The following is a 20,487-nucleotide window of genomic DNA, read 5'->3' as shown; positions in this document are numbered from 1 at the left end:
GTTAAAAAAAACATATCAGAGAGAGACAGACCATAGAACACCATTGTGCCTCTTGCCACAAGAAAAGTTTTCTTCTTATAATTAAGATTTCAAAGGTTGGTAGGAATAAGTCCTCTAAAAAGTCAGAGAGTCAAAAAAGAATTGATTAAGCCCTTTACTATATGCTATGCACTGCTTCTAAGTATGAAAGACATAAAGAAAGGCAAAAAAAAAAATCCCACAAAAAAAATAGTCCTTGCCCTCAAGGAGCACGCATTCTAATGGAGGAGATAACATATCCATAAATAGGTACCTACAAGATGTATGTAGAAATCATGGAAGGTAATCTCCATGGGAAAAGCATCCTAAAGAAAGTGAGATTTGAGCTGTCTTGAAGGAAGCCAGAGAAATACTTGCCTTTAATTTAATTAAAATCTCAGAGGAAAATAGAGTGGATGCTGTTACAAAATCACAAGCATTCCTAAAGAACTCTTCTGGAAAGAACATTGGATTTGAAGTTAGAACATCTGGTTCAAATCCAGGCTCAGCTACCTACTGGTAACCTGTCCTTGGTCAAGTTCCTTAATTCTGGTTCCTCAGTGTCCTCATTTGTAAAATGATATTGGATTAAATGACTGCTATGGTTGCATTTACCTCTGAAATACTGCAGTGCTAAGTAGGACAGCTTTAGCTGTATAAAACCTAGAAATGTCCTTAAAAGAAAAATATGAGATAACTGAAGCTCTCACTTCAAAATCTCCCAAGCATGGCTATTTTGTTTATGTGGTTCATTTGGACTGGACACCTACCATCGATTCCTTTGTGTGAAACCCTGATTTATTTTTTTGTTCAGACATATTACTCATTGGTGTAAGGAACTCTAATAAAGGAAACTCCATCTCCCAGTGCAGATCAGCAAGTGTTCTGTAATTTACAGTCTTAGAAAGTTATGTAGGGCACTGAGAGTTTAAGTGGCGTCAGACACAAGGCTAAAACTCCCATCTTCCTGACTCGTTGTGTACTATTTATCTCCCTCTCAAAACTCTTATCAATAGCTGTAAAATAAATTTCTTTCTGTCTTCATTTACCCTCAGAAATCTTTTTCTGCCCGAGCTGTGTCACGGTCCCATCAGAGAGCAGAGCACATTCTCAAGAACTTACAACAAGAGGAAGAGAAGAAGCGACTTGGTCGAGAAGCCAGCCTCATTACTGCCATTCCCATCACCCAAGAGGCTTGCTATGAGCCTACCTGCACCCCCAACTCAGAGCAGGAAGAAGAAGGTGCACTTTAGTTTCTCATAGAAGTGCGAGACTAAGGGAAGAGATTCATGGGGGGGAAACCTTGATTAAAAATGGTTCAGCATTTCTGACTACTTAGGTAAAGGTGAAAGCTAAAGAATCAAATCCATTGATACGGTCAAGGGAAATGGAAGAATTTTTAAGGACAAAGTAGTCCTGCTTTAAGTGAAATATATTATCCATAATGAAGAAACCAATCAATTAAATTAATTAAACTTTTCACGAGGTTGGAGAAGGATTCCAAACCCTCCGAGGAGCAATGGAAAGCTTATGTCACTGTTTGATGGAAAGCAGTGTAGAGCTAGTCTTAGTTAACTCATTCGATGGCACTTTTATGACGATGGCCAGGTTATGCAGAGGGTTTGTAAACCCAGACTGGACCATTTCAGCGCACGTGGAGCAAACACAACCAACGACTCACTGCTAAGAGATTTCTTAGTGAAGAAGAGCCCTCTTGAGTTTGGGAGTTTTAAGTTCTTACAAGCTCAACTATGCAAGGCACTGGGAACAACACATAGAGAATAGTCTGGCAGATGACTCCAGGAGAACAATTTCCAAATTACTCTTAAGAGCAGTGATATTGCACAGAGTGTTTGGAAGAACTCTTTTGTCTTTCAGTCTAGATGGGTCATTATGTGTGCATATGCACATGTGCATGTTTTCCCCAAAAGGGCAAAGTGAGTCACCCGAGTCTTGTATTGTGGAAAGGAAGGATACTATGAAAATGAAAATCCTAATCATTGTAATGTTAACATTATTAGAAAACCAAAATTTACGTTCTCTGGTTTCTCTGTCAGTAGAAGAAGTCACTAATCTGGCATCCCGACGTCTTTCTGTCAGTCCATCCTGCACATCAAGTACTTCTCATAGGAATTATTCCTTTCGCCGTGGCTCTGTTTGGTCAGTGCGTTCAGCTGTCAGTGCAGAAGGTGAGCCCTGCAGGAAATACACTTTCTCTTTTACTATTCTTCATAATGCTCATGGAGTAAAGTATTTCTCATTTAATCTCATTCATTTCTCATTATTGCATTTTCATAAAGAATATTTTTTTTTACATTTGGCGATCTAGAAGCAATGATGTAAGATACTGTGCTATAGGATTATTTCTCATTCAAACTGACAATCACCCTCTACAAGTGGAGCCAGTTTTTAAAAAATTATTATTACAGGTCTCAATCCCACTACTACATTGATTGCCCACCTCTGCTGAGGGCAGTCCCACAACTACCATGCCAACTTTTGCTGAGTAGGATTTGCTCTGGTTTTCTGTTTTGGCATTGTTTAGCATTTATTTATTTTTTGTTTGTTTTTGTTTTTTGGTTGGGCCATGGGGGTTAAGTGACTTGCCCAGGGTCACACAGCTAGTAAGTATTATGTGTCTGAGGTCAGATTTGAACTCAGGTCCTCCTGAATCCAGGGCCGGTGCTCTATCCACTGTGCCACCTAGCTGCCCCTGTTTCGCATTTTTTTAAAGTCAAACTTAGTTACATTTCTATTATGAGAGAGGCCCATAGAATTTGCATAGCTTTTATGTCCCGGGTAGAAAACCACATAGTGGCCCAATATTCATGTATTGTGGGTTCCAGTAAGCTGACAATTGATTTGTAATGTGGTCACCAATAAACTAGGCAGAGCTTGTGAACCTAGGAGCTTCACTTAGCCATCTAAAACCACATAGATTTAGTGGGCAACTAGACCTTTCTGATGTCTGAGAGTCACACAAGTCAGAATTATGAACCTCAAAAGATACACACATAGGTACAGCTAGGTGGTGCAGTGTATAGTGCACCGGCCCTGGAATCAGGAGGACCTTAGTTCAAATCCGACCTCATAACAAACACTTGACACTAGCTGTGTGACCCTGGGCAAGTCACTTAACCCCAATTGCCTAAAAATTTAAAAAAAAAGTTTAAAAAAAAGATACATGTATGGTTGTTATTAGCTTTGAAACTATAAGAAAGATTTCCATTTCTATTTTGGATACCATTCACCTCAGATCACTCCTATGAGCTAATCTCTGCTCACTTAGGAATGCTTTCAAAATTATTTATTCATGCATCCCTGCTTCCATCTCTGGAAAAAAAAAAGAGTTCTTACTACTAGGTATTTTGTTAATATTTTTCCTATAAACTTTTGAAAGATGGAAGTTGTTACAATCTGATGTTCTTTAAATTAGCACAGGATTATACTGCTTTAAAAATTAGAAATACTTTGATTTCTGAATTGTACTTTAAGAATAGAATAGCACTTAGAGAGAGATTTAGATATATGGATATAGATAGATATAAATGTAGATATATAGACATATGGAGCTATAGATAGATATAGTTTTGGCTGTAAATATAGATGTAGATACAGATATAAGTATACACATATGTAACGTCCCCGCCTCCTTCCTTCAGATGAAGAGCACACTACAGAGCACACGCCTAACCACCACGTGCCACAGCCCCCTCAGGCGGTATTCCCAGCATGCATCTGTGCTGCAGTGCTACCCATTGTTCACTTGATGGAAGATGGAGAGGTTCGGGAAGATGGTGTAGCAGGTACAATTTGGAAAATTACACTGTTACAGCCCCTTAAAAAATATGCCAAGGATCCGCCATGTTTTCATCCTTCCTTGCATGAATCACTTCCATTTTTCCTTTAGAGCTTGCTCTTGATTTCATGTAGAACTCTTCAGCGGAAAAATATGCTATTCTGACCTTCAGCCAAACAGTCAATAATCACTGAGTAAGCACTTACTATGTGCCAAGCACTGTGTTAGGCCTTGGGGATACAAAGAAAGGCAAAAACAGTCCCTCAAGGTACTTACCTTCTGACTGGGGAGATGACATGTAAATACGTATGTACATACGTAAGACATACAAAATAGAAGGAAGATAATCTCAAAGGGGGAGGCAATAGCAGCTGGCAGGATCAGGAAAGACCTCTTACAGAGGGGGAATTTGAGCTGAATCTTGAAGGATGCCAAGTAAATCAGGAGGTCCAGGTAAGGAGGGATAACATTCCAAGTATGGAAACAGTCCACGCAAAGGTATGGAGATGGGGGGTGGAATGTTGGGTTCTGAGAATAGCAGATAGGCTGTTGTAGCTGAATTGTAGAACACCTGGAAGTGAGCAAAGTATAAAAGGACCAAAAAGACAGGAAGGGACCAGCTTATAAAGAACTTTCATTGTCAGGAAGAGAACTTCATAATTGATTTTAGAGGTAAAAGGGAGCCTCTGGGGTTTAGTGATTTGTTGGGGGGGGGGAAGTTAGTTAGAAGATTTGGTCAGATCTATGCTTTAGAAAAATCACTTTTGTAGCTGAATGGAAACTATCCAATTGAGGAAAAACTTGAATCAGGGAGATGAAGTAGAAAGCTATTGCAATTTTCCAGGCAAGAGCATAAACTAAGGTGGTAGTTTTGTGAATGAAGGGGATGTGGTAGAGAAAGAAATGACAAGATGTGACAAGACTTGGATATGTGAGGTGAGTGAGAGGGAAGGGTCAAGGATGATGCCCAGATTATGGGCCAGGGTCACAGTAATGCCAAAGCTTGGAAGAGGTAAAAATGATCTATGGATTCTATATAGCAACTCTAAAAGTCAATCATAAAGAGGCTCGAATTTCCCAAAAGGTAGCTGACAATCATGCTACCATTGATCATAAATGAAGGCAACACTCCTACCCTTGGCTCCACCACCTGCAGACTATATTTGTGGAGCTGTTGTCCTAGGGCATGATGGTGATGGATTTGTACTGATACATCCTCCCTTCTGAACCTCATGCTCCTTTGAAACATTTGTGACTGGGATGATTACAGTTAGAAGTCAGGTTTACTTGACCATTTGTCTAGCTCTCTTTCTGCTGCTTTTCCCTAACGTTCTTCATTTTCATTTATTAAAGTTATTTCTTAATATTGTGCTAATTTGATTTATTAATAATTTTATAAAATGATATACTTGATATTCATATAGTGCTTTAATGTTCACCTAGTGCTTTACACATGTTATTTTGATCCTCACAACCATCCCAGATCCTACCAATATTATTCCTATTTTACAAAAGAGGAAACTGAGTCTCAGAAAGGTTCAATGACCTGCTGCAGTCATACAACAAATACATGTCAGGGGTGTATTCTGAAGCCTGGGCTCCCTCACTCACAGTTTAGTGCTCATCCCATTCTACTACAATGCCTCTGTGACACATATTTAATAAAAACCTAGAAAGCATGTGTTCCTGTATATATTCCATGTAAAAAAATGATCACACCTCACAACAGTAGTCACACAGTTTATTCCCTACTTTCTCCATGCAGAAGAACATGCATGTCCACTTAATGGTGAGTAAACATTCTATAGACCTTTTCAAAGGCAAAAAGAAAACTGGCATTATGTCATAGAAAGTGTTTGTTATTTATAATCTTAACAAGCATCTCCAGATTCCTCCCTTAGATGATGCTTTTTTTTTCTTTAAAAGTGAGTGCTGTAGCCCAGCAGGTCCTGTGGAACTGTCTAATTGAAGATCCTTCAACAGTCCTTCGACATTTCTTAGAAAAACTCACCATAAGCAATAGACAGGTGAATGAATCTTCTGTTATTTTTATAGAAAAGGAAATATGTCATTACAAAGCTAAGTTCACAAATGGTTTCCATATAGACTGGGGTTCCTCTCAACATGTTACTTTGAAAGTTATATCACCATTTGTGGTACTTTTGGGATTGTTATCTATTAAAAAAAAAAAGCACAAATCCAAGTACTCAATGATATATCTTTTTATCCTACCCCAAGCCAGATACTGCATAGATTCAAAGCAGAGGGCATTTATTTAAATGGTATATCAAGGTAAAGAGCAAGAAAAGAACTCCTCCAGAACAGGAAGACATTCCCTCTAGTGACAATGGGAGAGGAAATGCCCTTTGGATACTCCCAGGGTTGCATCCAAGGTAGAACACCTCTTGTGATTCTATCACTTCAGTCTCTCAGCGACCCGATGATGTCTCCCTTCTGACAACAATGCCTCACCTATGTTCCACTCTGACTCTGAAGCTGCTCAGAGCTGCTACTGACATGAATTGCTATAATGATTCTCTACTACAGTGGTTCTCAAAGTGTGATCCAGGGACTGTTGAGGGTCTCCAAGACCCTTTCAGTGCACCCATGAGATCAAAACTATTTTTATGATAATATGCCTCAATTTCTAATATGATAAATATTGATAAATGTAAACTACATAAACAAAAGCTCTTTGGGGGGGGTGTCCTCAATTTTTAAGAGTAAAGGAATCCTGAAAACAAAAAGTTCTCAAAAAACCACTGACCTAGGTATTCATCTCCGTTTAGTTGCTGCCGCCCTTTGCTGCTGGCTTTGTTTTTCCCACTGAGCTGTTGGTGACATCTACTGCTAGGCTGCTGCTGCTTCCTCAAAGGGAGCACTACCACTCTTTTGAGATGCACATATCCTCCAAAATCAACTTATGTCTGTACACTCTCACTCTTGGTGATCTTACATACTTCTGTGGCTTCAATTATTGCTTTTATGCAAGTAACTACTATATCTCTATCCCTATCTCAAATCTATCCCCAAAGCTCCAGGTCCATAATTCCAAATAACTATTGGATAGCCCCAGCCTAGATTTTTCATCAGCACTTCAAACTCACGTGTCTAAGATTGAATTACTGTTCTTCTCTCTAGAACTTGCCCTTCTACCTAACTGCTATTTCTGTTGATGGCCACATGAATCATAGAAGTTTCTAAGGCATCACCAGAGAAATATTCATCTGTATTCTATATACTTTTAATCTTAGGTACATTTTTTTAAAATGTTTTTGAGAACTTCCAATGTACCTCCTCTGTACAGTCTATTGTAAATCTCAATTCAATTCAGCCAACATTTATTAAGTAACTTGTCTATGCAGGACCCTTGCTGTGCTTTGGGGATTCTAAAATAACAATAAAAAAATCTATAAAAGTCTAGAAAGCATTTTCCTCACAACAGCCCTTTGAGATAGGTAATAAAAGACAGTTTCCTGTGCAGGGGTGTTCAACATTAGTGATAAGAAGCTATTTGTTCATTGATGGGTGGCAGTAATTGTGCCTGGATTAGTGCATTTGGTTTCTGAAAAGCAGTGAGAACTCGTGAGGTCGTATCCTTACTTAACCTTTCTAGATGGCCATGGAAAAACAAAGCCAAGATGACAGAATTCAGTCTACCTGGCTTCCTAGGACCTTTTAACCCACATGAGTAGAAGAAAGTGTTGCTTCTAATTATGACAGTAAATTAACCAGACTACATTTTATTGTTCTAGTCTGATTTTCTGTAGCATAGCCTCAGTTAACTTTTATGTATTAAAATGAAATAGTCTACTTACCTCTGGTGGTTGGTTGCTCTGAAAAATTAGCTCCTAGAAAAGGAGCAATGCTGTAGAAGACCTAAATATTATTTTATGACTATCAAGTACTTCTCTATGACAGGTAGTACTATATAGCATTGGAGTCAGGAGACCTACTTCTAATATTCACTAGCTATATAACCTTGAACAAATCCTTAATTTCTCAGAGCCTCAGTTTACTCACCAATAAAATTATATTTCCCCTACCAATATGTTTGTGATGGATGTTCGTGAGGGCATGCCATACAAATGTAAGTTATTATAATTTTGAGAATTCAAAGTAAAATTCAAAGAAAGTAAAATTGTAATGTAGGCAAAAGGTAAGGAAGAATTTACACTGAATTCTCTATAGAATTAAGTTTCTTAAAAGTTGGTATCTAACAGAGAGATAATCGAATGCATTTGAACAACTTTGTGTCTTTCAGGATGAGTTAATGTATATGTTGAGAAAACTTCTCCTGAATATTGGAGACTTTCCGGCTCAAACATCACATATCCTATTTAACTACTTGGTGAGTTTCATTAGTGAAGTAGCATGTGGATGTCGATTCCCCACTAGGAAGCAGCAGCATTTGGGTCCAATAAAGATGTATGTACTTTCAATGGATAGAACTCCGGCCTTGGAGTCAGCAGGACCTGGGTTCAAATCCTACCTCAGACATTTGATACACTGTGTGACCCTGGGCAAGTCACTTAACCCTGATTGCCTCGAAAGAAAGAAAGAAAGAAAGAAAGAAAGAAAGAAAGAAAAAAGAAAGAAAGAAAGAAAGAAAGAAAGAAAGAAAGAAAGAAAGAAAGAAAAGAAAGAAAGAAAAGAAAGAAAGAAAGGAAGAAGAAAGATGTATTTACTTTCAGTATTCAACATCAATACACTTGCTTACTTTGGTGATTTTCTGTGATTTTTTTTTATGTCGGGAAAAATCACGGATCGTTCTTCAAAATATAGATTATCATGGAAATCTATAATGTCTTTCACGTTGCTACTCTTTTTTTATTAGTAAATGGAAGGGGCATGTCATAAGAAAGCTAATGATGATTATCATTAACCATTAATAGGGAAAATATGGTAGAGGGATTATCAGCATTTTACAGAGAGTTAGGGGTATTCTTAGCAGTTAAAGTGCATTACACTTAAGAAAAATATATAAACAAAGAAGAAAGGAAGTATAGTTAATGGATACAGAGCCAGCCTTATAATAGGTACCTAAGGCAAGCAACAGGAATTGGGCTCTCAAATCAACTTCGTAATTTATGATATGAAAATTGTACCTAAAGTAATTGAAGACAACTTTTTGTAATTCATTTGACTGGTGATATGAAAATTATACCTAAATTGATTGAAGATAATTTTTTGTAATTCATTTTACTGGAAAGGTAACTAATAAAGAGAGACAGAGCTGGACACCAAAACAGTGGTACAGGCAATGACCTTGAGCAAGTCACTTCAATACTACAGATTCCTCATAATTACAGTGGTGATAATATTTACATCACCTATTGTGAAAAAACACTTTGAAAACTTCAAAGCACCATAGAAATGTGAGGTATTTTGATGATTATGTCAAATAAATGTTATTTTTATAGATCCTTTTCCTTCACCATCACCGGTACCCCTCCATTTTCTAGCTGCTTTGTTCTCACTACTGAAAATAACAACTCTACTTGGTAGTAGCTGTATGTACTTGGGCAAATTGGTTTCCTCATTCCTACGAAATGAAGGCATTGGACTGGATGACCTCTAAGGTTCAAGGTTCCTTCTAACAATTTATGAATCTATGAAACCTATAGAAAGAAATGGAGGTAATTGGTAGGAGCAGAGACAAGAAGCAAGTCTGGTATATATTGGGGAATAAAGGAAACTGTACCCATATCCTTTTTCCCCATCATTTTTAGACAGCATTAAGAGAGAATAGAAGTATAATACCAATACGATACTCCCATCTGGTGCCTGAAAATCAAAAGCCAGGAACAATAACAGTTGATATTTATATACTTCTGCAGTACTTTGCTGGATCTGGGTATTCACAGGTGTGAAAAATACCACTCCCTCCAAAAGTGAAAGTTTTAATCTACCCATTTGGTTTTATCCCTGGGAGGCAACAGGACACAGTGAAAAGTATTGACTCTGGAGTTAGAGGAGTTGGGTTCAAAGTCTGCTTGTGCTTCTTACTACTTGTGTGGCCTTGGCCAAGTCATTTAACCTCCCTTGGGCCTCACTTTCCTCATCTATAAAATTAAATGCTTGGATTAGATGATTGCTAAGGTATTTTCCAGTTTAAAAAGCTATAACACTAAGATCTCATGATGTCTTCAATATGATTCTATGACCCTCATCATAATGGGTCCATTCAATATACTGGGAACTTTTCTCTGGGCCAGGAGTTCTTAAACCTTTTATGCCATAGACCCCTTTCACAGTCTAGTGAAGGAAGCCTTTGGATTCTTCAGAATATTATTTTTTTTAGCATTTTTTTTGTTTTGTTTTTGTTGCTAGGCAATGGGGTTAAGTGACTTGACCAAGGTCACACAGCTAGTAAGTGTTATGTGTCTGAGGCCAGATTTGAACTCAGGTGCTCCTGTCTCCAGGGCCAGTGCTCTATCCACTGCACCACCTAGCTGCCCCCAGAATAGTATTTTTAAATTCATAAAATAACATACATAGGATTACAAAGGAAACCAATTATATTAAAACACAGGTACCAAAATGTTTTTCCCATCCAAGTTCACAGATCCCCTGCTCTAAATTTATTAATATACTATGAATTCTATGTAGCACTTTATATATCTAATCTCATTTGTTCCTCACTGCAACTAGTGATGTATGTAGTATAAGCATTATTGTTCCCATTTCACAAATGAAGAAATAAAGGCAGTAAGAAGTTAAATGACTTCTCTGGTATTACAGAGCTATCAAGGGGAAGCACTGGGAGTTATATCTATGTATTCTGATTCCAAATCCAAGGTTTTTATTCACTATATCACAGCAGCTTAGAGATAAGTTACTCCACACATATGGCCAGGATGGAGAAAGGAAAAAATAAGCCACCTTGATAACATTTCTTCCAGATCTTACTGGAAGGCAAAGGGTAGTCTGGGGATAGGGGAAACAGAAGCAGACATTAGGAGCCACTCTTTGACACTACCAGTCAAAACTGTTCCAAGGACAGGCGGATAGACACAATCTGAAAGGCAAGTCAATTCAACAAGAATTTATCGAACATCTACTATACTGATAGTGTCTAGGCAAATATGGTACACAAAATATATATCAGCAGTATCTAAAATAACTCTGATGTGACGTGGAAATAGAAAGTTCTATTCTTGACTGAATTATTTCCCCTTTCAATGCTGTATAGAAAAGTATTGATTAGTTCTAAGATCTGTTTCCCATTTACCAGCTCACTGGAGTGCCATCGTGAAATCTGCTAGTAAATGGAACAAAGAGCTTAAAGGATACAAGAAGAGAGTTGTTTTACTGTGAAGGACGGAAGAAATGTTAACATAATCTAAAGTCAGTCATCTAGCCAGAACTAGTGTCCATAGGCATATACTTTCAGCCACAAGATTTTAGTTTTCCTGTTTTTACCAGTGAGATCATAATTAATAGGAAGAGGAGGAAAAGCAGACTCATGGCTTGGATGGCCACAGACTTGTGGATTTTTTTTTACCATAATTACAAACATTGGTTGAAGACTACAGTTTGTGTGGGCTGGAGGACTACCCACACCAGTGAAATCATTTGATGTGTTGCAGAAGGTCCACAATGACCATGTAAACTCTTTGCATTCTATGCCTTCCAGGTAGGATTGATCATGTATTTTGTGCGCACACCCTGTGAATGGGGAATGGATGCCATTTCAGCCACTCTGACTTTCCTTTGGGAGGTGGTGGGATATGTGGAAGGTCTGTTCTTCAAAGACCTCAAACAGACAATGAAGAAGGAGCAATGTGAAGTAAAGCTGCTGGTCACAGCCTCCATGCCAGGTAAGCCTTTCACTTTCAAGGAATCGATCAATATTTATTAAACACCAACTATGTCCCAAGCACTGTGCTATCACTGGGAATACAAAAAGAGGCAAAAGACAGTGACTGCCCTCAAGGAACTTACAATCTAATAGGAGAGACAACATGCAAACAAATATCATTGCATTACTATATATATATATACACACACACACACACACACACACACACACACACACACACCATTTTTTATCTTTTTTTAAGATTACATCTACTCTGTTTAAAGAGCAGGTTCCTCAGCCATGAGATTGGAAACTGTAGAGAGCACCTTTCATGCAAAAATGATCCAAGTCTTATCCCTCCAGAATCCAGTGCATTAAAGAATTCTTGTTTCATATAGTCTAGGGAATGACAATAGTACCTTTAAAAAATCAGCAGTTGCCAGATTAAAATGGAGACATGAGAACTAAGATCCGTGTGAATCAGTCCTTGAGGACCTGCCAATTTTGAACATTTAAAAGGTCTGTCACAGGGCAGCCTGCTGAATTTGAAAGGCTTTCTGATTGGAATTTTGGCACTAAAAGGAGTATTGTGTTCATGTCAGGGGTCCCACAGATTTGTAACCTGCGTGGGCGAATGCTCAATGAAAAAGGAAAAGATTAATGATCACAAAGAAAGAAACAGTTAGAAAAGAGTGAGGAGAACGATCTAAACTCTAGACTTTTAAAACATCGTGGATGACTTAACTTTTCTGAAGTAGTCTACAAAGTGTTTTTACACTAACACAGTGATTATGAGATCCTGTATAAGTTGGAGTAGAAAAATAAAACATCACTTCTAATATTCTGACTATTAATTGTCAGTGAAAAGGATCATTTAGTATTATTGCAAAGTAATCTGTAGTTATTGACACTTTGAATTATCTCATTTAATTATGAAAAATCAAACATCGGCAATTAGAAAGTGGAAGTGCATGAGCATAACTTCATGAGCCAAGCAAGAGAGAGAAAACCTAGTTTGAACTACGTTTCAACTCCTTGGTTGCTAGAAGAGCTTAGCTCTGGTTTGGTTTGGTTTGGTTTGGTTTTTCAATTTCTCAATACTCGGGGTTCCTTATGTGTTAAAGGACAGGTTGTTTGTCTCAAGTACGGATTTTAAAGTGAAATGTAAGTAACAACAATTAAAATAGCCTTTCTCAAGAATTGATTACTGTTAGTGACTAGAGTTCTCTTGATGATCTTATGCACACATAAGAAATATCCCATTTCTGTCATGGAAGTGACAGCATATGAAAATTTTTCTTTTCCCTAGGTACCAAGACTTTGGTTGTACATGGGCAGAACGAGTGCGATATCCCAACCCAGTTACCTGTACATGAAGATACGCAATTTGAAGCTCTTTTGAAGGTGGAAATGACTTACTGACCAGTGTATAATGTCCTCTTTTTGTGGGTTAATCATCTCAGCGAAAATCTAGTTTAGAATTCCATGGCGTCTTTGCTCCTTCGTACAAATCTCTAAATTCATTTGCTTTGGGAAGAAAACACTGTAAGGTTCTGTGCACATTGCTTTTCCTGTTAACTTTAAATTAGAATGTTGGAACTTGTACACACTCTTAGATGCAAAAGCAGCTTGGCAGCAGTGGATCCAAAAACCAAAATATGACCGCATAACCACTTTGGTTATACTAAGGCCATCAGATTAAATTCACTGAACATTTTTAAGTGACCAATATATGTGAGGCCTTGTACTATATACAGGAAATACAAAGACAGAAACATAATGTCTTCAGGAGTTTGTATCCCACTAAGGGGAAACATAGATAATGAATTACTTTAGACACAGTCATAGATAGTTAACCCAGACTCTCCAATTAAACAATAACTCTGGGCTCATAGACTGGGTCCAGATCTGGGTACTAACCCCAAAAGTGTCACTTTTCTCTCTTTGATTCATGGCCCCCCATGTAGAGTTACTAATTTCATATAATATACTAATGGCATAGTTTATATCTTGGTTTCCCAAAATATGAGTAAAATAGGTCTTCCTCAAGGAAGCACATGAGAATTGGATGTGAGATAGCCTATATTCCAACTCAAAAAAATGCATTAGATACAAAAGACTCATTGGAGCCCATGATATGAGAGGAAAGAGACAGAGGCAGAAAGAGATAGAAGAGAGAAGGAAAGAGGAAGAAAGGAAGAAAGAAAAAAGAAAAGGAAGGAAGGAAGGAAGGAAGGAAGGAAGGAAGGAAGGAAGGAAGGAAGGAAGGAAGGAAAAATTATGGGAGAAGGGAAGGAAATTTTATATTTTTTCTGAAATTATTATATAATTTATACTCTGATTTTTTTAGAGTCTTCTAATTGGCCTTCCTGCTTCAGTCCTCTTCCCTCTTCAATCCATCCTCTGCATGACTGCCAGAATAGTCTTTTTAAGTCACAGGTGTGACAATGTCACTCCCTCATTCAAAATCATTCAGTGTATCCAACCTACCTTTCTAGTCACATTTTTATTATTCTCCATCAGCCTAGAATATGTACTATCATCTCATATCTATTCTTAGAATACTTACATTCTTTCTAGGCTCAGCTTATGTGCCCCTTTCTCCTTGAAGCCTTATCTCATCACCCTGGTCCTGAGGACTCTTTCTAGTTCAATTTAGTCTGTGTATTCTATTCTGGATACATATCATACCCACCAGAGGAATGTAAATCCTTGAGGGCAGTAATTGTTTTTTGGTGTCTTTGTATTCCTAGTATAGTGGACTGGCCACCTATTAGATCTTTGTCAAATTGAATTGAATTCAATCAAGATTAAACCCTGTGTACAATAACCCTTCTTTTATCTAGATGTCAGCTTGTAGGCAACTTCAACCAAAATACAAATCAGTATTCAAAAATGGCAAGGGATGGGTAACCCTCTTGGCCAAGGGGAAAATGAAACTTATGTATTTTACTTCATTGGAGAACTACAAAACCACCTTCAGTCCTTAACCCAAACAACAGGATGCAAAGCACAACACTGGCTTAGAAACAGCAAGGAAACACTGAGTCTGAAAATGTGATAGCATTCAATAGAAGGAGGCAGAAACTATAAAAAGCAGACAGAAAAGCAATGAGCACACTACAGTGTAGAGGCAGCTTGACACTTCTTTAGCCTTTATATTAAAGCCCATTACCATTCATGTTTATCATGAAAGTGCTGAATCCTCTAACTATATTCTCATATACTCATCATATTTAGTGTTCTATGTTTAATCAGTCAATTAATAAACATTTATTAATCACTTACTAAATGCCAGGCAATGCTTAGCTGAGGATACAAATAAAGGCAAAAACAGTTTCTGCCGTCAGGTACCTTACATGGGGGAAACAATATGCCAATAACCAGCTACATGCAAGATACATACACACAGTCAGTTAATTTTATATGGGAAGTCTCTGGCAGTTAGAGGGACTGGGAAAGGCATCCTATAAAAAGTGTCATTTGAGCTGTTTTAAACGATGCTAGGGATTCTAAGAGGCTGAAGTGAGGGAGAGAACATTCCTAGCCTGGGGACAGATGGTACAAAGGAGATAGGAAATGGAGCATATGGTTTAGAAAGATTTCAAATCACTCATTAAGTACCTACTAGGTGCCAGGCACTACAATAAGCTTTCTATAGAAGTATTTTTTAAATATTTGTAACTTAAAGAGGGTAAGCCTCAGTTTTCTGGAAAATTCATCTATGTGAAATAGCTCATTGCTCAACCATATCAGATAAATAACGTTACCATATATAGTTTTCCTCAGCAGATGGACTAGTAGATGAGTGACTAAAATATATATATATATTTTTTTATTCTAGGAGTGTCTAGAGTTTTTTAACATACCAGAAACCCAATCAACACATTACTTTCTCATGGATAAACGATGGAACCTTATCCACTATAACAAGGTATGGACGGCTGTTAAAAAGCTCATTTTGAACCATGTTTAAAGCTTCTGATATCTCATCCTTCTGACGTACCTTTAAGTGATAAAAGAAATGGACCAAATATTAATTTGTGTAAATTTATCCTCCTGTAAAATTCTTATTTCACTTTCTTAAGCCATTAAACTTAAATGCTTCCAGCCAGTGGGCAGGGGAAAGCCACAGTGAGGTGACTAACATATGAATGGAGTCAATCTCCTCTCCTTAAATAATTACCTACCTCTTCGGGTATTTCTGCATCTAACATATTCTGCTAGCGACCTGGATAAGCTGATCCAGCTTACCCCAAGAGGAGACCTGAGGCGTTCTGGCTCATTTGGAACAGGAAGAATCTAAGAAACAGGAAGACAAAGAAATGTGCTTTTTGTTTGTCTGACCTTCAGTTTTCCTTTCTCCTTAATATAGAAAAAATAACCTTTTGAAACTTTTTTATTTTTTCTTTCTTATGCTCCCACTACAGACCTATGTGCGTGACATTTATCCTTTCCGGAGGTCTGTATCGCCTCAGCTGAACCTTGTACATATGCATCCGGAAAAAGGCCAAGAACTCATTCAAAAACAGGTCTCCTCAACACTACAGTGTTCTTCAATAGTCTAAGTATAACAGTTGTCACCTATTTGGATTCTTTATAGGGAGTTACATATAAAGCATTTTAAAAATATATAATGTATTTATATACACACACATATATGAGACATATAGAGATATACAGATATATAGAGATATACATATGTACATATGAATGATGGCTGGGAGGTAGAAACTCAGAGTTACTCTAACTTGACTTTCTCTACTACTGATTTATAAATTATTTTTTCATATATCTGGGCCTGGAGTCAGGAAGAGTCATATCCCTGAGTTCAAATCTGGCCTCAAGACACTTACTAGCTGTGTGGCGCTGGGCAAGTCACTTAACCCTTTCTGCATCAGTTTCCTCATATGTAAAATGAGCTGGAGAGGGAAATGGCAAACCACTCTAGTGTCTTTGCCAAGAAAACCCCAAATGCGGTCACGAAGAGTCAGACACAACTGAAAAAACAACTGAACATGAGTGATCGTTTGTATTTCTTCCTTTGAAAATTGCCTGGTCAGGACAGCTAGGGGGCGCAGTAGATAGAGCACTGGCCCTGAAGTCAGGAGGACCTGAGTTCAAATCTGGCCTCAGACCAAACACTTGACACTTACTAGCTGTGTGACCCTGGGCAAGTCACTTAACCCCAACTGCCTAACAAAACAAACAAACAAACAAACAAAACAAAATGAAAATTGCCTGGTCATATCCTTCCACCATTTAGCAGTTGGGAAATGACTCTGAATTCTTGTAAATTTGAATCAGTTGCTTATATATCTTGGAAATGAGACCTTTATCAGAGAAATGTGCTATAAATCTTTCTCCCACTTAATTGTTTTTTCCTTCTAATCTTACTTAGCTGCATTGGTTTTCTTTGCATAATGCATATATGATTAAAATTATCTACTTTATCTTGTGTTAACTTCTTTAATCCTTGTTTGGTCATGAACTCTTTCCCTATCCATAGATTCAAAATATAACTTCTTTATTTCTCTAATTTGTTTATGATTTGACATGTTAAATCTAAGTCAGGTATTCATTTGAAGCTTATCTTGGTATGTGAGGTGAGGTATTCCTTGTTAACTGAAAAACATATAAATATGTATAAATCTAATTGAAAAGCACCAGAAGCAGCCCAATGAGGCTGGCTTTCAGTGATTTTTTTTAAACAGCCCCTTAACTGATCTGCAGTGGATCAATGTAAGTGAAAGAGAAAAAGAAAAAAAAAGACAGGGTGGAAAGATGGAAAAGGAGCAATGGACTTGGAATTCGAAGACCTTAAATTTTAGTCCCATTTTTGCCACTGACAAGCTGTGTGACCTTGAGGAAAATCACTTCTTTCCTCTGGGCCTCAATCTCCCCATCTATGATATTAGGTCCTTTTTCAGCTCTTGGAATCTACACGTAGAAAAGAACACAGTAAACAAAGTTGATCCCAAATCAGACTTGAATAAGAAGCAAATTTAATGCTATGGTAATATAACTGCATTATATAACTCTAACAGTGAACCAAAGGTTATTTTTAATAAAATTATTAAAATCAGCTATTTAAGCATCATTGCTAACTTGTTTTGACACCTGGAGTATATCACTGAAATTTATAACTCAATTAAATCTCCTGGTTGTCATATTGATTTAACATTAATAAGACCTGTGGTCAAAATTTTTTTAACTTTTTTTTTTTAATCACTTTGGTCATCCTGTGTGTATAAAGGACAAGTTAGTTGATTCCAGGACAGAGAATCAAATTCAGGCCAGCTTTAAGGGGGATTTCAAAGAGATGTGCATGGTATTTAGTCAGTCTCTGCCCTAATTATAATTATGGTCACCATTAATTTACATAGTCTGCTATTTTTGAAAAGGAAAAATGAAAGATCATCCAAACACATATGTGTATATGCAAGTATGGGTTTGTATCCCATACATGTTCTTGAATGATATGAAAAATTTCCAAGACTCTTAACCTGCAAGTTATTCTGCAAAAAATTTCCTAAAACAGTCATTCTAGTCCTTGTTTCCAGTAGCAAAATGACAAGATCCATAGAGTGTTCACAATGTAAGAATTGCTTTAATTAACTTTTCACAAAAAAAAAAGGAAAAAGAAAGGAAAATAGCCAGAAGACTAAGCATTCAAGATAAGATATTGTCAGGAAAAAAAAAACAAAACTTTTTTTTAAACCTAACCCAATGTGGTACTTTTACAAACTGTCATATTTGTTTCATGCACTGATTTTGCTGAACTATTTTTTTCCTCCTCTTTTTGTATACTTTATTATAGAAGCTGGTTCTAGGGTGAAGGCTTACATACAGGGTTTTCCAAGAGTCTTAGTGCAATTTGAAATTTTAACAGCAGAAATAGTTTTAATAACCCCACCCCACCCCAAATTTATCTGTTTTCTAAATTTGGATTGTCATAGCTTATTTTTCCTTAAAGCCAACATACATATAACTCTGAACAAAAAAAGTCAGTCCAATGCAGTAGATCAACCTAGGTGAAAAAGAAAAAGAGGCAAGGTGGTGAGATGGAGAAGGAGCAAAGGGATTAGAATTAGGGAGCCTTAAATTTAATCCCAGCTAAAGCTTTAATAGCTTAAAACTGCACACTGACTTTTAAGACACCCTGTATTAGAAAAAATATTAACAAAAATTTTTAAGTAACCCAAAATGGCACTATGTCAAAATTCTACCATTTTTGATGGCATGCTTTTTTTTTTAAATCTTCATTTTATAAAAGGCCCTCATTCTACATGTAAGTCAACTGGATTCTCAGGTTTTTTTCACTTGTTCCTACAAAGTGAGTGTCACAAAATAAAGTTGAATGTGTGACCCAAGTTCTGAAATATGATGGATTAAAGAAAGGAGATGAAAGGGCTTCTGCATTTCTTTTCTTTGTTGATGCTGAGCCTGGAGACTCCAATTATCAAAAGAAGGGGAGCTACAGAGGAGCAAGATAGTTTATTTTTAAATTTGAAGTTCATTTTTTATTCTCTCAAAGACAACTGTACACAAACTGTATCTTAAAAGTACTGAAATTTCAAAGGAAAACAGGCAATATGTTTCACCTCTTATTCATTCCTCAGGTTGGAAGGAAATTTTTTAATGGGACAAATTGTTAGCCATTCCTCAATTAATGGGCTTAAACTTTGTTTCCAGTTATATGCTATCCAAAAAGTACAAAGACTTTTTTTTCTCCATTCAGCTGCTTCATGATGAATTTTTTTTAAGGCAAAGGGAAACCTAGTCCATGTGACATAAATTCAGAGTGAGAACTATATTTCTCTGAAGGCCACCAAAGACTTTAATTAATTACATGGTTTGTTTATTGATTGTGGGTTGTTACACTCATCCCTTGGGTTCATTTATGTAAGAAAACAGTGGTGAGCTAATAGGCAACAACAGAAAGAAGGAGAATAAAAAAGGGCAAATGTTGGAACTACCAATCAATTCCTACAAGGAATCCCTTATTTCATAACACAGAAGCAAACAAAGAAAAAATGCTCTATTTCAAATGATAGAGACAGACAGAAAGACATATATACATATATATATTATATATATATATGTTATATACATATATATATTATATATATATGTATATATATATATATACACACACACACATAGAAAGACAGAGACAGAGAGGCAAACATACATAGAAATAGAAACATAGAGAGGTAGATAGATACATAGATAGATGGAAAAGAAAGCATTCATTAAGCATATACTTCATGCCAGGCCATGTGCTAAGCACTGGGTATACAAATACTAGCAAAAAAAAAAAAGGTAGTCCTACCCATAAGAAGCTACTACTAGGAGACAAAATATAAAAGAAAGCTGGAACTCTATACTTTTAATGTATGCTTTTGTATTCCACAGGAGTTTGAAATATATACGAAACCCTCTTCTATGTTAGAGTAATAGAAGAAAGAAATGAGTCAATAGAGGTATTCTTTAACCTCTCTGTACAATAAGGAGAAAAAACGCTTCCCCCTTGTTTTCACCAAGATCTTTTTATTTTTTTCTACTTTGGGCTTTGACATTTTGGAGCTTTTAACTCTGGTCATCTGGCTTTTCTATTATTTGTTTGAGCAGGTATTTACCCGGAAGCTTGAGGAAGTAGGACGGGTCCTGTTTCTCATATCCCTCACCCAGAAAATCCCCATTGCCCACAAGCAATCCCATGTTTCAATGCTCCAGGAGGATCTTCTTCGCCTTCCTTCCTTTCCTCGAAGTGCTATCGATGCTGAGTTCTCACTCTTCAGTGATCCTCAAGGTACAGGGGAGGCCATTGTACCCTCTTTTTTCTGCTTCCCTTTGTCTCTAC

The 20,487-nt window shown here is 37.1% G+C and overlaps 1 protein-coding gene across 3 annotated transcripts in view; it reads left to right on the top strand.

Moving 5' to 3' along the window:
- UNC80 (unc-80 subunit of NALCN channel complex) overlaps window positions 1-20,487 on the top strand; it is a 222,492-nt gene that overhangs the window by 143,839 nt on the left and 58,166 nt on the right. For all 3 annotated transcript variants that reach the window (XM_021008767.2, XM_078147389.1, XM_078147390.1), the window contains 10 exons: window positions 1,074-1,260; window positions 2,076-2,207; window positions 3,681-3,824; window positions 5,744-5,844; window positions 8,082-8,168; window positions 11,457-11,640; window positions 12,931-13,025; window positions 15,466-15,555; window positions 16,052-16,153; window positions 20,256-20,436. In XM_021008767.2, coding sequence (XP_020864426.1) covers window positions 1,074-1,260; window positions 2,076-2,207; window positions 3,681-3,824; window positions 5,744-5,844; window positions 8,082-8,168; window positions 11,457-11,640; window positions 12,931-13,025; window positions 15,466-15,555; window positions 16,052-16,153; window positions 20,256-20,436 — 1,303 coding nt within the window. The remainder of the gene's footprint in view (window positions 1-1,073; window positions 1,261-2,075; window positions 2,208-3,680; window positions 3,825-5,743; window positions 5,845-8,081; window positions 8,169-11,456; window positions 11,641-12,930; window positions 13,026-15,465; window positions 15,556-16,051; window positions 16,154-20,255; window positions 20,437-20,487) is intronic.

The sequence above is a fragment of the Phascolarctos cinereus genome, unplaced genomic scaffold (assembly GCF_003287225.1).
Source record: "Phascolarctos cinereus isolate Bilbo 61053 unplaced genomic scaffold, phaCin_HiC Scaffold_7;HRSCAF=346, whole genome shotgun sequence".
Taxonomy (NCBI): domain Eukaryota; kingdom Metazoa; phylum Chordata; class Mammalia; order Diprotodontia; family Phascolarctidae; genus Phascolarctos; species Phascolarctos cinereus.
The sequence above is the reverse complement of the archived record's forward strand: the minus strand, read 5'-3'. Positions and strand labels throughout refer to the sequence as shown.